The sequence below is a fragment of the Hemicordylus capensis genome, chromosome 5 (genome assembly GCF_027244095.1).
Source record: "Hemicordylus capensis ecotype Gifberg chromosome 5, rHemCap1.1.pri, whole genome shotgun sequence".
NCBI classification, from domain to species: Eukaryota; Metazoa; Chordata; class Lepidosauria; order Squamata; family Cordylidae; genus Hemicordylus; species Hemicordylus capensis.
This window is the reverse complement of record NC_069661.1, coordinates 66,128,813-66,142,298: the sequence shown is the minus strand read 5'-3', so window position 1 is coordinate 66,142,298 and position 13,486 is coordinate 66,128,813. Positions and strand designations below refer to the sequence as shown.

Here is a 13,486-nt window from a genome sequence, read left to right as displayed (position 1 = left end):
TGGTCCTTCAAAAAGGGTGTTAAGTATTACAGCTGGTGGACTATATGTATTTGGTTTTTTAAAAGTTTGCTTCATTTTAAAGGTGGAAACATTAGAGGATACTTCGCATTGCACAAAACATCAGGAGAACTTGTCACCACTTGTGGCTTAGACAGAGAGGCTGCCAGCAACTTCACCCTGATTATTGAATGCTCGGACCTGGGCAAGCCCCCAAGAAGCTCCATAATCCAACTGCAAATCACAGTCCTGGATGAAAATGACAACAGTCCATTGTTTTCAAGGAACCACTATCAAACCTTTGTGAGAGAGGATCTTGGAGAAGGGTCAGCAGTTCTTGAACTGTTTGCTGTAGATGCAGATGAGGGTCCAAATGGAGAGGTCACATATTCACTTATTGATGACGCCTTTGGAGCATTTAAGATTAATAAGATTACTGGTGCTGTCACTACTAGAAAACTTCTAGACCGGGAAATAAAATCCCAGTATGTATTTAGGGTCATGGCAACAGACTCTGGCATCCTGGGGTCAAGAAGCAGTAGTGTTATCATAATGATACACGTTGAGGATGTCAATGACAATAGTCCTTTTTTTCTACAGAACCCTATCAAAGCGTATGTATCTTCTCAAACATCTGTAAATCAGACAATAGCTACTGTGAGAGCCAGTGACTTAGACCTAGGACTAAATGGAGCTGTGAAATTTAGGTTTGTGACACGTGAAACCATGCTTCAGATAGATCCAAGCACAGGAGAAATCTTTCTGCAAGAATCTGTACCTCGCAAAGGTTTCATTACCCACCACCTGATAATGGCTTCAGATCAAGGGGTCCCAGCTAGAACGGCTACTGCTCTGTTAGCCGTTTATTCTGAAGCAGAAACAGAAATTCTTTCATTCAGTCATAATCAATATGAAGCAACTGTGCCTGAAAACAGTGAAATAGGTGAGTACCCAGTCATAATTTGAATGTCCTTGTAAGCCGTCCTGAGCAGTATTGCACTGGAGGGGCAGGATATAAATATTTTAAATAAATTATACTGCATCCAAAAGTCTCACATCAGGGGTGCCACAAAGGTTGAGGAGCTGCTCATAGAAAAAGCAGCAATAAACTACAGTTGAGATTAAGCATTTGTTCTTTTGTTGTCTGCTATTCTTTCCACATACCTACTATGAGTTTGAAAGGGGTATTACCTGATAGCTTCCTTCTTTTTGCATTCTCAAAGATATACTCTACCTACCAAGTATTCAGCTTTCCTCTTAGATTATCTGTAAAAGTTGGTAGTTTATGCTTGGGGTTGTCCTAGATTTGCTGGTAGAATCAGAACAAAATCTGGTATAGGTGAGCATATGCCCCAAATCAATTACTTATATGTTACTAACAATTTTCTGTGTGGTGAAAATCGTGTGTGTATGTAAAATAATCTATAATTTCCATCTGCAAAAACTGTTCCAAGACTTCCTGCTCAGAATAATGGCTGCAATCCCAAAGACACTTACTTGGAATTATCTCCACTGAAATCAGTGAGACTTTTGTTCTAACAAACAAGGTTAGAATAGGGCTGTAGAACTCTCAAAGACTGCACAATCAATTGTTGTTACTCTGTAATCAGTAGATGTACATATGAATAAGAGCTAGAGGGGAAAATCTTATATTGTTAAACATTTGGTACAATCCTATGATGCCTATAGTGATGTAATTTGTTGGACCTTGGAATCCAGTTTGAATGCTTAAGTTAAAATAGCCATTGATTGATTAAGTGCTGTCAAATCAGTGTGGACTCTTAGCGACCACATAGATAGATTCTCTCCAGGATGATCTGTCTTCAACTTGGCCTTTAAGGTCTCTCAGTGGTACATTCATTGCTGTCGTAATCAAGTCCATCCACCTTGCTGCTGGTCGTCCTCTTCTCTTTCCTTCAACTTTTCCCAGCATTATGGACTTCTCAAGGGAGATGGGTCTTTACATAATGTTTCTGAAATATGATCGTTTGAGCCTGGTCATTTGTGCCTTGAGTGAAAATTCTGGATTGATTTATTCTATGATCCATTTGTTTGTTTTCCTGGCTGTCCGGATGATTCTAATCTTTGTAGGTATAGACACATCACAGCATCTAAATATCCTTTCCAAGGCCTTCATTGCAACCCTACCAAGTGCTAGTCTGCGGCATATTTCTTGACTGCTGGATCCTTTACTGTTGATGGTCGATCCTAAAAGGCAGAAGCTATCCACCACTTCAATGTCTTCATTATTCATTCTGAAGCTGATTGCTGTACTCGTCAGCTGATTGCTGTACTCGTTGTTTTTTCACTGTGAATTGGTGCCTCCTGATTTAGAAGGTGTTTTTAAAAAACATTTATATCTCGCTCTTCCTCCGAGGATCTCAGAGCGGTGTACATGGTTATTTTTATCCTCACAACAACCCTGTGAGGTAGGTTAGGCTGAGAGACACACGACTGGCCCAGCGTCACCCAGTGAGTTTCATGGTTGAATGGGGATTTGAACTCGGGTCTTCCTGGTCCTAGTCCAACACTCTAACCACTGATCTATTCTGGCTCTCTCCAGAAAGCTTTTCTTTTACCTCTAGAAGGTAAGTTGCACTTGAGAAGAGGCAAGCACCAAAATGGCTCTGAAGATCAGCTTTCTCATTTTGTTTCTAGTATAGCTCTTATAACAGTATACCAGCTGGTCAGGTATTTTAAGGGATAAGGAACCTAATCAAGAAGCATAGCCCTGGTGCCTCATCACACAGCATCCAGCAATAAAGACTTCAGTGATGAAAGAACATCCCTTACATTTGAGTTTACTTAGAGCAGGGTTGGATTGTTGATCTTCTGCTGGTGGTTTCGTTTGTGGAAAGTTATTTGTCTGTTGACTGTCTTCCTACTAAGATCATATCTGTGCAGCTTTAGTTGGAGTTTCTACTCTTGTCCATCTGATAATTAGTTGTGATAAAAGCTCTTTCCATAATCTCTAGAATATGCAAATAGAATTTAACTTCCCTGGTAGTTTAAATTGGTATACATTTCAGATCAATATATACATAACTTTCCTTTCACACTCACGCCTCCCATGCCTGAATAAGCAAATAGTCTATGCGCATGTTCACTTAGCATTTGGAGACCAGATACTGTTGACCAAGATTCTGCTTCTTCTTTTTTACTCCATCTTGGGGGCTCATGGCCCTTTAACAGGCATGTGGGCCATAGCCTCATGTACATTATTTATTATTTAGTAATAGGGTTTATACCCCACCTTTCAAACAAAACATCTTATAATCTTTTAATTCATCTTTATGAATTAATATATATTTTTTCTTTTTAAAGCACACATAGACACGTGTGTACAGCATAGTGACCCTGGCCACTGGATGGGATCAGACAGGTCATCCCCTTGCCATGGTGATCTTCCTTGGAAGCAGGGGATGCAGTCTCTCAGGGGACCTTAGCCTTCTAGCCAATGGGAGAGGCCAGAGGATACTTCGCTATGCTTCTGCCCTTCCTGGGCAACTGGCAGTTGGCGCAAGGAGTTCCTTTTTGGCAGGGGTTAGGGAAGCAGGCTCCCTGCAGCTGCTCCTTCCTAGCCTTGATGGACAGGGCCAGGCTTGTCCCTTGGCCTTGATATGTTTATTTCCCCCTCCCCTTCAGACTTGATTTAGATGCCAAGGTATTCTTCCTCCAGAGGAAGATGATTTCCAGCAGAGAAAGGGAACCTTTATATCCAGTCCTCCAATTATTAGAATTCAGATAAATAATCTGAACTCGGTTAAATATTTTGGAAATCAAAGTTCCAAACAGTTAAATATTTTGGAAATTCCCCAGGGATTTGTGGTGAGAGAATACAAACAAGTTTATTTCCTGCATATAGCTTTTCTCACCTGTCAGTTTCCCCCTTACTGCTGCACAGATTCAAATAATTCATGCTTTCTGTTTGCAATTCCCCAAGAACATCTGAGCCTTTGCTGTAGCATCATGTGCACTTTCTAAATAAATGTTATTGCTTTTGTGGCTAGCTTAGAAGCAAATAGCAAGGCAGTTAACATTCTCTCTCTCTCTCTCTCTCTCTCTCTCTCTCTCTCTCTCTCTGAAAGTACTACACATAAGATATATTTTTTGCACTAACATCAAGTCAAACTACAAAGAAAGTACATTCTTGCCCCCAAATGTAAGTCTGTTTGTATTTACAGAATGTTTCCTGTAATACAATAAAGTCTCATCTGGAAAAGGTCAATGTACAGTAACCTGAATCCATCACAACTGATTAAAATCAATTGTCAAGTTACAAAATTAGTTTCACAACTGAATAGAATTCTCAAAACTTTAATCTTGATAAATCTTGATGAAATCTTAACAAAAACGTATCTTGCTAAATGTTTTTCAAACTTGGTCACAGTTAAATGTGATGCATTTAGTTAGGATAATGTCTCATGGTTTGTTTATTCTTCCTCCTTAAACTGCAACCAGAATGTTTGTTTATTTCATGCCTTTTCTTTGATAGATCATAGAAAATGATTTGGATTTAGGGATCTTTGTGAACAGCGGTCTTTGATGTTGTTAACAAACTGTGCATATCTGTGTGATACATCTTGGAGCGAATTCTTGCCACACCAAGAAAGTGTAATGCAATGGGATTTTTTTACTTTTTCCTCTCTGCCCTTTGAAACCCGCCCTCCCTGCAAATGCTATATCACAAACTATGATAACCCCTGCTAACTGAGCAAAGAAGCACCTTTTTAAAGTGGTGATTCTCTTTATTTTGCAGGGGGAGAGTAACTGGCACTAACTATCTCCAGCACAGCATTCCTCCAGTGGCTGTTGCTGGGGTCAATCTTTTTATAGATTGCGAGCCCTTTGGTGAGAGGGAGCCTATTTATTTATTTATTTAAAGCTGTGTAAACCGCTTTGGGAACTTAGGTTGAAAAGCAGTATTTAAATATTTGTCGTATTCGTATTAATCGTAAACTATTTAGGAAGCTGCTGTATATCAAGTCATATCATTGGTCCATCTGGCTCAATGTTGTCTACATTGACTGGCAACAGCTCTCCAAGGTTTCATGGACGAATATGCTTCCAACTCTACCTGGAGAAGCTGGGAAGTGAACCTGGGGCCTTCTGCTCTACTACTGAGCTATTTGGCCCCATCCCCAGAGGTACAGGATCAAGCCACTAAGGAGCATATTATCTTGAATTACTTAGGAACATAGGAAGTTGCCTTATACCAAGTCATACCATTGGTCCATCTAGCTCAGTATTGTCTACAGAGACTGACAGCAGCTTCTCCAAGGTTACAGGCAGGAGTCTCTCTCTGCCCTATGTTGGAGATGCCAGGGAGGGAACTTGGAACCTTCTGCATGCGAGCAGATTCTCTGCCACTGAGCTGTGGTCCCATCCCCTAAGGAGAAGCAGACAGTGCTCACATGTAGTCACCCATCCAAATGCAAACCAGGGCAGACCTTGCATAGCAAAGGGGACAATCATGCTTGCTGCTGCAATACCTGCTCACTTCCTCATTTGAAAATACATTGTTTTCAAAATTGCCGAGGAACAACATTCTTCTTTTTGACAAAAACAAATCTAATAACATATTCCTATGCTGAGATCTAAGACTTAATGTGTCAAGTGGAGCTAATATCCAGGTAAGTGTGCATAGGATTTTAAACTAAACCTCACTTTGGCTCATGAAACTAACTTAATGGACCTTTGGAGCCTAACTTTGTCCCTTCTTCAGTAGGCCTGGCAAAGATTTATGTTTTCTTCTCCCTAATGGCATCTTTATAGTAATGGATGGCTATGAAATTATCCCCATTTAAATATATCCCCAGATTTTGGGGTTGCAAGTGACCTGTTCTTGGTTGCAAAGCAGCATCAAATACCCAGGAATCTGTTATGGCCTCATTTTTATTTCTGGACTTTGTATGGACCTCCATATATGCACAAATTACTAGTTTTACTTTACTTTCCTTCACAGTCTTCTCCCCGCCCCCACCCCTTACTGATGTGCACAAACACACTCTGATTCTGTGCAGAATGGAAATGTTGGTGTATTTGTCTCATCATTGGCATGTGCTTGTTTGCTCATGTGGTCCAGTGGTACATGTGGTGCATGCTATGTTTCATCAGTGATTAGTTGTGCATATCGGTAAGATAGCAAAGGGACCAGAATAAATGGAAAGAATTCTTTTTTTATTATTCTTATTATTTCAACTGCTTATTTGGCCAAAATATGGCTTGCTGATGTTCTAGGAGTAGGATTGTACTTGTTTGGATAGTCTGAGAAACACTATTATGGGGGACAGAAAAGTGCTTGTACTTATTATATCACTATTAAAACAATGTACAACATTCTCCAAGTACAAGACGGCTTTCTTAGCTCAACCTCACATGCAGTAAATGAATATCCAATTAAGATATTATCTTTCCAAATTTTAGTCACTACAGTTGTTTCTGTTCTGTTTTTGTAGGCACCTCTGTTTTCACTGTAGCTGCTTATGACCATAGTTTGATGGGAAAGAATTTAAAACACACCATCATCAGTGAGCATGAAGATATTTTCTCCATCCACCCCATCATGGGTAAATCAATCTATTTATCTGCATCTGTTCTAAAACCATTTGAGGCTTTAGACAAATATTTTCCACATGGGATTTATGATTGCTTTTGTATAAACATTATCTCAGTGGTTAGTCTTAGTTTATCTAACTGCCAATAGAAGCTGGCTTTTGGCCTTCAAGCTTTAAAAAAAAGTGTTGCTACAAAATAAAACTTCCATAGTTTGAACAATTTTCTGCAAAAACCATCTGAAATTCTAGGGACTGTTTTGTCTTTCCATAATGATATCAATGACAGAGCTGACATCAGTACATTAGCGCTGCTGTAAAGCAAAGTTGAAAAATGAATTTGAACAGGTTCAGCATAATTTTTCAAAGCAATGTACTGGCATTCTCCTTCAAGAGCCGTACCTGGGTAGGAGAGGGCTAGCCCAGGTAAGGCCGGTCATGAGAAGTGTCAAGATTGCTCTCAGCCTCACCACTCCCTCCCAGGGTAGCTCTGATCCTAAAGCCAGCCAGAAAGTGAAGTCGGAGGACAAGGGTGTGCCTCCTACCTCACTCTGGTCATCTGGGTGCTCATGCTACTGGCAGCTGCTCCCAGGCCGCTGGTACCCATCTTGACAATAGAGCCCAAGGGAAGGAGCAGTGTGGCAGTAGGGAGGTTTCCCAATGCACTGCATTATTTGAGCGGTGCATTGTGGGGTACTTCGCAGCCCAGCTTCCTTCTCCTCCCCACCCCCGCTCCTGATTGTTACTGGACTCGCCACAGCCCTGATCACATGGGCACATGAACAGAGGAGCTTGGAAGAGGCTTGGATCATCTGGGGGAAGGCAGTGAAGATCCTGCCTTCCCCCCAGCCCTCCCTACTTTAGTCGTGTGAACAACCTTAAGGTATTGTTTTGTTTTACCTTACTGCACTAGTGATCTTTTACTACCATACTTTAGCCCTTGATTGATTGATTGATTGATTGATTGATTGTTGAATCTATATACCGCCTTTCATTAAAAACAATCTCAAGGCGGTTTTAAAAACAATCTCAAGGTGGTGAGATTGTGTCATCCCTTCTTCTTTTTACCTTCTTTAGGTTTCATCCGTTCTTCTTTTTCCTTTCTACCTAGTAGATTCTGTGAGAGGCTGTATTTTTATTTTTATTACACTCAGAAAAAGCTAGTTGATTGCAAAAACAACTGGTCAAGCAAGCTGAAAACACTTCCTTTGCATAATTACTTTGATATGGACTACAAACCTGTTTTTTTGAGTCTCTCTCTCTCTCTCTCTTTTCTAGAGGAAGAAAAATCAGTTAAGAGAAGAGTTAAGGGTCCTATAAATTCACTGATTCTCCAAAAAGCATAGAATTTATAAGTTAACATCACTGCCTTAATTTGTGTGACATGTAAGCAGAAAACATTGCTCTAGAGGCAAATTGCCCATTTTCTTCAGGGACAAATTCAGTAGGGAAATGGGGTGCAGAAAAAATATTATACCTCTCTGCCCACCTCAGTCCTGATGAGATTTGTACCTCCTCACAACAACTGTTTTTGATAAAAAGAGAGGTACTTCCAGTTGGAAGCATACCTAATACGTGTTTGCACATATGTGTTGTTTGGCCATAAGTGAAAGAGCACCATTGAACTGATATACTGCAGCTGGAATGGGGGAAGGCAAGAGAGTGTTGAAGAATGAGGAAGGGACCAGGGAGAGTGAGTTGAATGGGTGAAATGACAGCGAGGAGGTTACAAGGACTGCACAGGTACTGAGTGAAGGAAAGGGCAAGTACCATGAAAAATTGATAGATTGACTAGTTTCTGTATGCAAACAATGTTTGGGCGGAGAGATAGGAGACCATGGGGACAATCCTATTATGCCCATTAATGTGTGTACGAACCGTTTGATGCCGAACCGGTTCACCTCGAACCAGGCCGATTTGGCAGCTCAATTGCGTACCGAACCAGAGGCAGTTCGGTCTGCGATCGAATTGAACTATGCCCGGTTTGGACAGACTAGTTCAGCATCGAAAAAGCAGCAGTGTGAGAGATGGCGAGAGAAGTAGTTCCCCTTTACAAGTGTATCCCCTCGAACAGCCAGACTGGTTGGATCAAACATACTGGAATGGCCAGTCGGTTTGACCAAACCAGTTCAGGGACAGCTGGTTCAGTTCAAATTTTGTTTGAATTTGAACAAAACTGCACTCTTAGGTTCATGTACACCCATAGTCCCCATAATAATTTTCCTGTTGTTTCGCTTCCTTGTTCCTCCTCCACTTCTGCCCTTGTTTTCTCATTCCTCATTCTTAGGTCACATCTTAAGCGGTAGTTATTTTCAAACTTGTGTCCCTGAAGGGTGAGAAACAGGTGGTGACACATAACCCATCTCTTACTCTTCTTACCATGTGGCCTGGGGCTTTGCATGTTGCTTAGTGGCACAGGAAGGAGCTGTCTGCTGTGGCGCCTTCACTGCCTGCATGACATAAGATGGGGTCTTAGTCTTGGGTCTCATTGGAACTATGAAAGGCCTATACCTGAGTGAGCTTCAAAGCATGTGTCTCTTTAAGCTACCAAATGTGACAGTCTTTTGATCGCAATAGTAGCTTCCCTTCTGTGGGGGTTCCTGTGGCTGGTGGTGTGGTTTTCATTGGGACCAGAATATGGGGTAATTTAGTGCTGGGCCTGATATATTGTCAAATAAAATATTTTGTCATTTGTCTTATTGTGGGGAAGGGTTGTTGAGGGGGTGACTGGGGGGAGAAAGACCCTTTTGTGCAGGAGCCCATGAAAAAAATAATTTGAATTTTCTATGTGTATTGGGATAGTCGTCAGCATGCTTATTGAGTAAAAGAGTCTTGCTTGGCAAAATAGCACCTTGGTGAGCAGCAATGTTAGTAGCTGCACCTCAAGCCCTGTCATTCTTCACATTGCCCAACTTGCCACATTGCCATCTACCTTTGCATGTCCCTGAAAATATGTTGAGGGATGACTGAGATCATAACGTCATGTAATTCCTCAGTGTAATCTGAGGGAAATGGTAGGCCCTTGTAACCACATGGTGGTCTCCTGTGGGTCCTCTATGAGTGTATCGCAGAAGTCTGTCCTCCATTTTTGCCAACTGTGGAAGTATTGCTGAAAATGGGAAGGTTTATAGGCGTGCACTAGATTAACTCCCCTCCCCTCATGCTACAGTCCCAATCTTCTCAAGTTGAGGCAGTGGCCAGAAGTGCTTTTTATTAGCTTCGGTTGATACTCCAGCTGCGTCCATTTCTTAAGATTCATGACCTTTGCTGGTAACCTCCAGACTTGATTACTGCAATGCGCTCTATGTGGGGCTGCCTTTGTACGTAGTCTGGAAACTACAATTAGTACAGAACACGGCAGCCAGGTTGGTCTCCAGGTCATCTCAAAGAGACCATATTACTCCTATATTACAAGAGTTACACTGGCTGCCAATAGGTTTCTGGGCAAAATAAAAAGTGCTGGTTATAACCTATAAAGCCCTAAACAGCTTATGCCCACGGTATTTAAGAGAGCGACTTCTTCTGCACAATCCCCGTCATCCACTACGTTCATCAGGGGAGGCCTGTCTGTAGCTACCTTCAAGTTGTTTAGTGGCCACGCAGGGACAGGCCTTCTCAGTTGTCATTCCAAGACTTTGGAATGTGCTTCCCACTGACTCTCCCCTTCTCTAGCGGTTTTTAAAAGCTCTTTGAAGACTCATCTTTCTAACCAGGCTTTTTAGCTTTTGTAATTTTAAATATTGTAAATTGTTTTTGTTTTAGGCAGCTTTTTGGAGTTTTAATTGATTTTAATGTTTTGTTTATTTGTATTGTTTTATGATTGTGAACCGCCCCGAGACTTTGGTTTGGGGCGGTATAGAAATTTATTAAATAAATAAATAATAAATAATCCTGACTCTGACAGTAGCTTTTTAGAAAGAAAAACATGTAATAACGTAACATCTAGTTTTGCCCCTGGTGTTAATTTGCTTGCATTTATATGTGTGAACACTAGAGGGAAGCTACTTCTCTCATTCCCTATTCAGAAATGTAACTGATCTGATGAAGAAACTAAATCCTGAAGGGACAGGTGAGGAAAATAGGCACTATCCTTGGCAAATAGGACATAAGAACAGCCATGCTGGATCAGGCACAAGGCCTATCTAGTCCAGCATCCTGTTTCACACAGTGGCCTACCAGATGCCTCTGGGGAGCCCACAGGCAAGAGGTATGTGCATGCCTCTCTCCTGCTGTTGCTCCCCTGCAACTGGTATTGAGAGGCATCGTGCCTCTGAGGCTGGAGGTGGCCCACAGCCACCAGACTAGTAGCCATTGATGGACCTGTCCACCATGAATAATTCATTCAGGCAGATCACAATGTAGTTGTGAACTTCATATCAATTTGTAATTCTCCATCTTAAGCTCTGTGGAGCGTTTAATATGGAATTTTCATATTCAGTATTTAACAACAACAGTGCTGCTAATATAGATGTGGGAAAGCTGTAAACATTCTCTATATTTGTGGAAGATCCACTGAAACATAAAGTATGTCCTTTTAAAAAGGTCTCACATAAACCATCCACAGGCTAGATTTTGTGACTAAAACTGCTGTGTGCAAAATGAATACCAGCTGATTGCTGAAAACAAAACCTCCTTCTGGCTGTAGAAAGAGAGATCTACTGCTTAGTTAACCTCAAGTATGCTTTTAATAATCAATTATTTTTATTAACATGACTGTCTTCTTTAATCTAAATCAAACACACATTTGGGAACATTTATGTAAGATATTTTCAACAGCTGTGTTGCTAATGCAACAGACAAGCTGTCCACACAATCAATGAGGAGAGCTGCCAGGGTTAACTGCGGAGAAGGAGGGTTTACTTTACCTTCCTTGCAGACGATCTCAGGGGGTTCCCTGCGCGGGCAGATCGGCGGCACAGATGAGTGACAACTCTCCTGTGTGCGCCTCGCCCGGCAGCTCCGGGCACCAGATAAAGGAGAGCACCGCCATGTGGTGCCCCACCCCTGGAGCCCCAGTAATTTGTGGTGCATTCCTGGGGTACCCCGTCCCTGAGTGTGTCCACCACGGCTGCTTGACACACGATCAGTAAAACAGGGTTAGCGGAGCACATGCTCCGCTAACCTTGTTTAAGGGGGGTCATTTAAGTGGGCTTGCTGCCGGGAGCCGCATGGCTCCCGTTGTAGCACACGGCCGGCCAGAACTGGGCTGGGCTCCCTTAGCCCGGTTTCGGCTGGTTGTGAGAATCGCTTCGGTATCAAGCAATATATGTGATATTTCAGTTTTTTAATATTACACCAGCAGAAAAAAAGCCTAAGTTATGGCATATTTCACTGCCATCAAGTTTATTATTTATTTATTTATTATTAAAACTTTATTATGCTCCATCAGTTTCCCATTGGGATAATTAATTTACATTACTTTGAAGTCTGATTGGAGAGGATGAGCTTCTGGATGCCCTGTGCTACCTTTTACATGCGTACAGCCTTATCATGTGCTTTGCTATTTTGTAAAGATTGGCTAGGATATCAGTGGTTCCAGGATGCCAGCATGTTCACAACTATTAAGCATAACTAAGGTGCTACTAAGCTGGCTGCTGCTTAGGAAATAACACTCCTTGGCTCTGCTGTGCCTGCAGTCAAGTGTTGAGATGTGCCCACCATGAAAGGGAAATTTGAGGATGGGCAAGAAAGGAGAACACAGAGCTGCATAAATTAGAGATGTGCACAGATTCAAAGCACAGATTTGGCACCTTTTAAAGTGAGGAGAGCAGGTCTGTACCTGCTCCTCTACTGCTCCACGCAGCTTCTTGCTGCTGTAACACCCCTCCCCCACACACACACAAGAGCCCATGCACTCTAGCAGCACAACCTCTAGCAGCCCTCACGCAGTGGCAGTATGCACATGCCCTCCATGCATGTGTGTGCTGCTGCTGCATGAGGGCTGCTAAGTAGAGTGCAGGTGGCATGTGTGCCGCAACAGCAGGAACCTGCATGGAGCGGAGGAGGAGCAGGTACGGACCTCCTCTCCTCACTTTTAAAGGTGCCAAATCTGTGCTTCGAATCTGTGCATGAATCTCAATTCATGCACATTCCTAGAAGAAATCCTAAGTACCATTCTCCTTTGCACAGATGTAATTTCAGATAAGTCAGTAGTATTGGCTGCCAGGGCTCTTTAAAAGTGGGGCAGTGCTCCACCGCACACTGTCTTTTATCTTACCTAAGATGCTGCCATAAGAAGCCACAGCTTGTGAGATGGATCAGACTTCCCAGATTCAATTTTCCACCACACCAGTTCAGTCTACAAATTTTGCCCCAGAAAGGTTTTTTCAGCAACATCTATCTCTATGTAGCATATAGACCTAGCAGACTAGTGTGAACCAGATGCAGTGCAAGTACCATTGTTTCCAACAGGGTACCATTGATACCAACAGGGTATCATCAGCTCCATCTCCCACCCACATTGAATTTCATTCATGTAGTATTCATCTCTCAGACCTATAGCACTTGTTTCAAAGGCTGCCTTCCCCCAAGTCCCTCAGATGGGGAGAATAAATAATTAGGTGGTGTCTTTTTTTAATACACCCATGCTCTAGAGTCGACCCACTGTATTGATAATGGGGTGGAGAAAATAGTTGTGGCAAAACTCTTGGATTGTCTTACCTTGTAAGTGTTGGCTACTGGGGTAGTAATAATTCACCAAGATAAGGCTGTGCTATCAGCTCTCATTTGGACCTCTTTCATCCATACATCTTTGGCTGCTATGCTTCTTGCATTGGCCTAATATGGAACAGATGTTGACCCAATCTAATGCAGTTTGCTTTTTGCCAAATTGCCGTTATGGTTTTCATTTCTGCATACTGATTTAGAGAGTGATTGGTGTGAGGGAATGAACTCTGGATCAACAGTGTTTAAGTGGTTAAAAGAGAGAATCTCAG

General features: G+C 42.0%; 1 protein-coding gene across 2 annotated transcripts in view; it reads left to right on the top strand.

Annotated features, from left to right (window-relative positions):
* The window catches only part of LOC128328239 (protocadherin-23-like), a 169,080-nt gene that overhangs the window by 138,964 nt on the left and 16,630 nt on the right, over window positions 1-13,486 (top strand). The window contains exons 13-14 of one of the 2 annotated variants that reach the window (XM_053258029.1): window positions 83-940; window positions 6,456-6,566. In XM_053258029.1, coding sequence (XP_053114004.1) covers window positions 83-940; window positions 6,456-6,566 — 969 coding nt within the window. The remainder of the gene's footprint in view (window positions 1-82; window positions 941-6,455; window positions 6,567-13,486) is intronic. The other variant, XM_053258030.1, reaches the window with a different exon arrangement.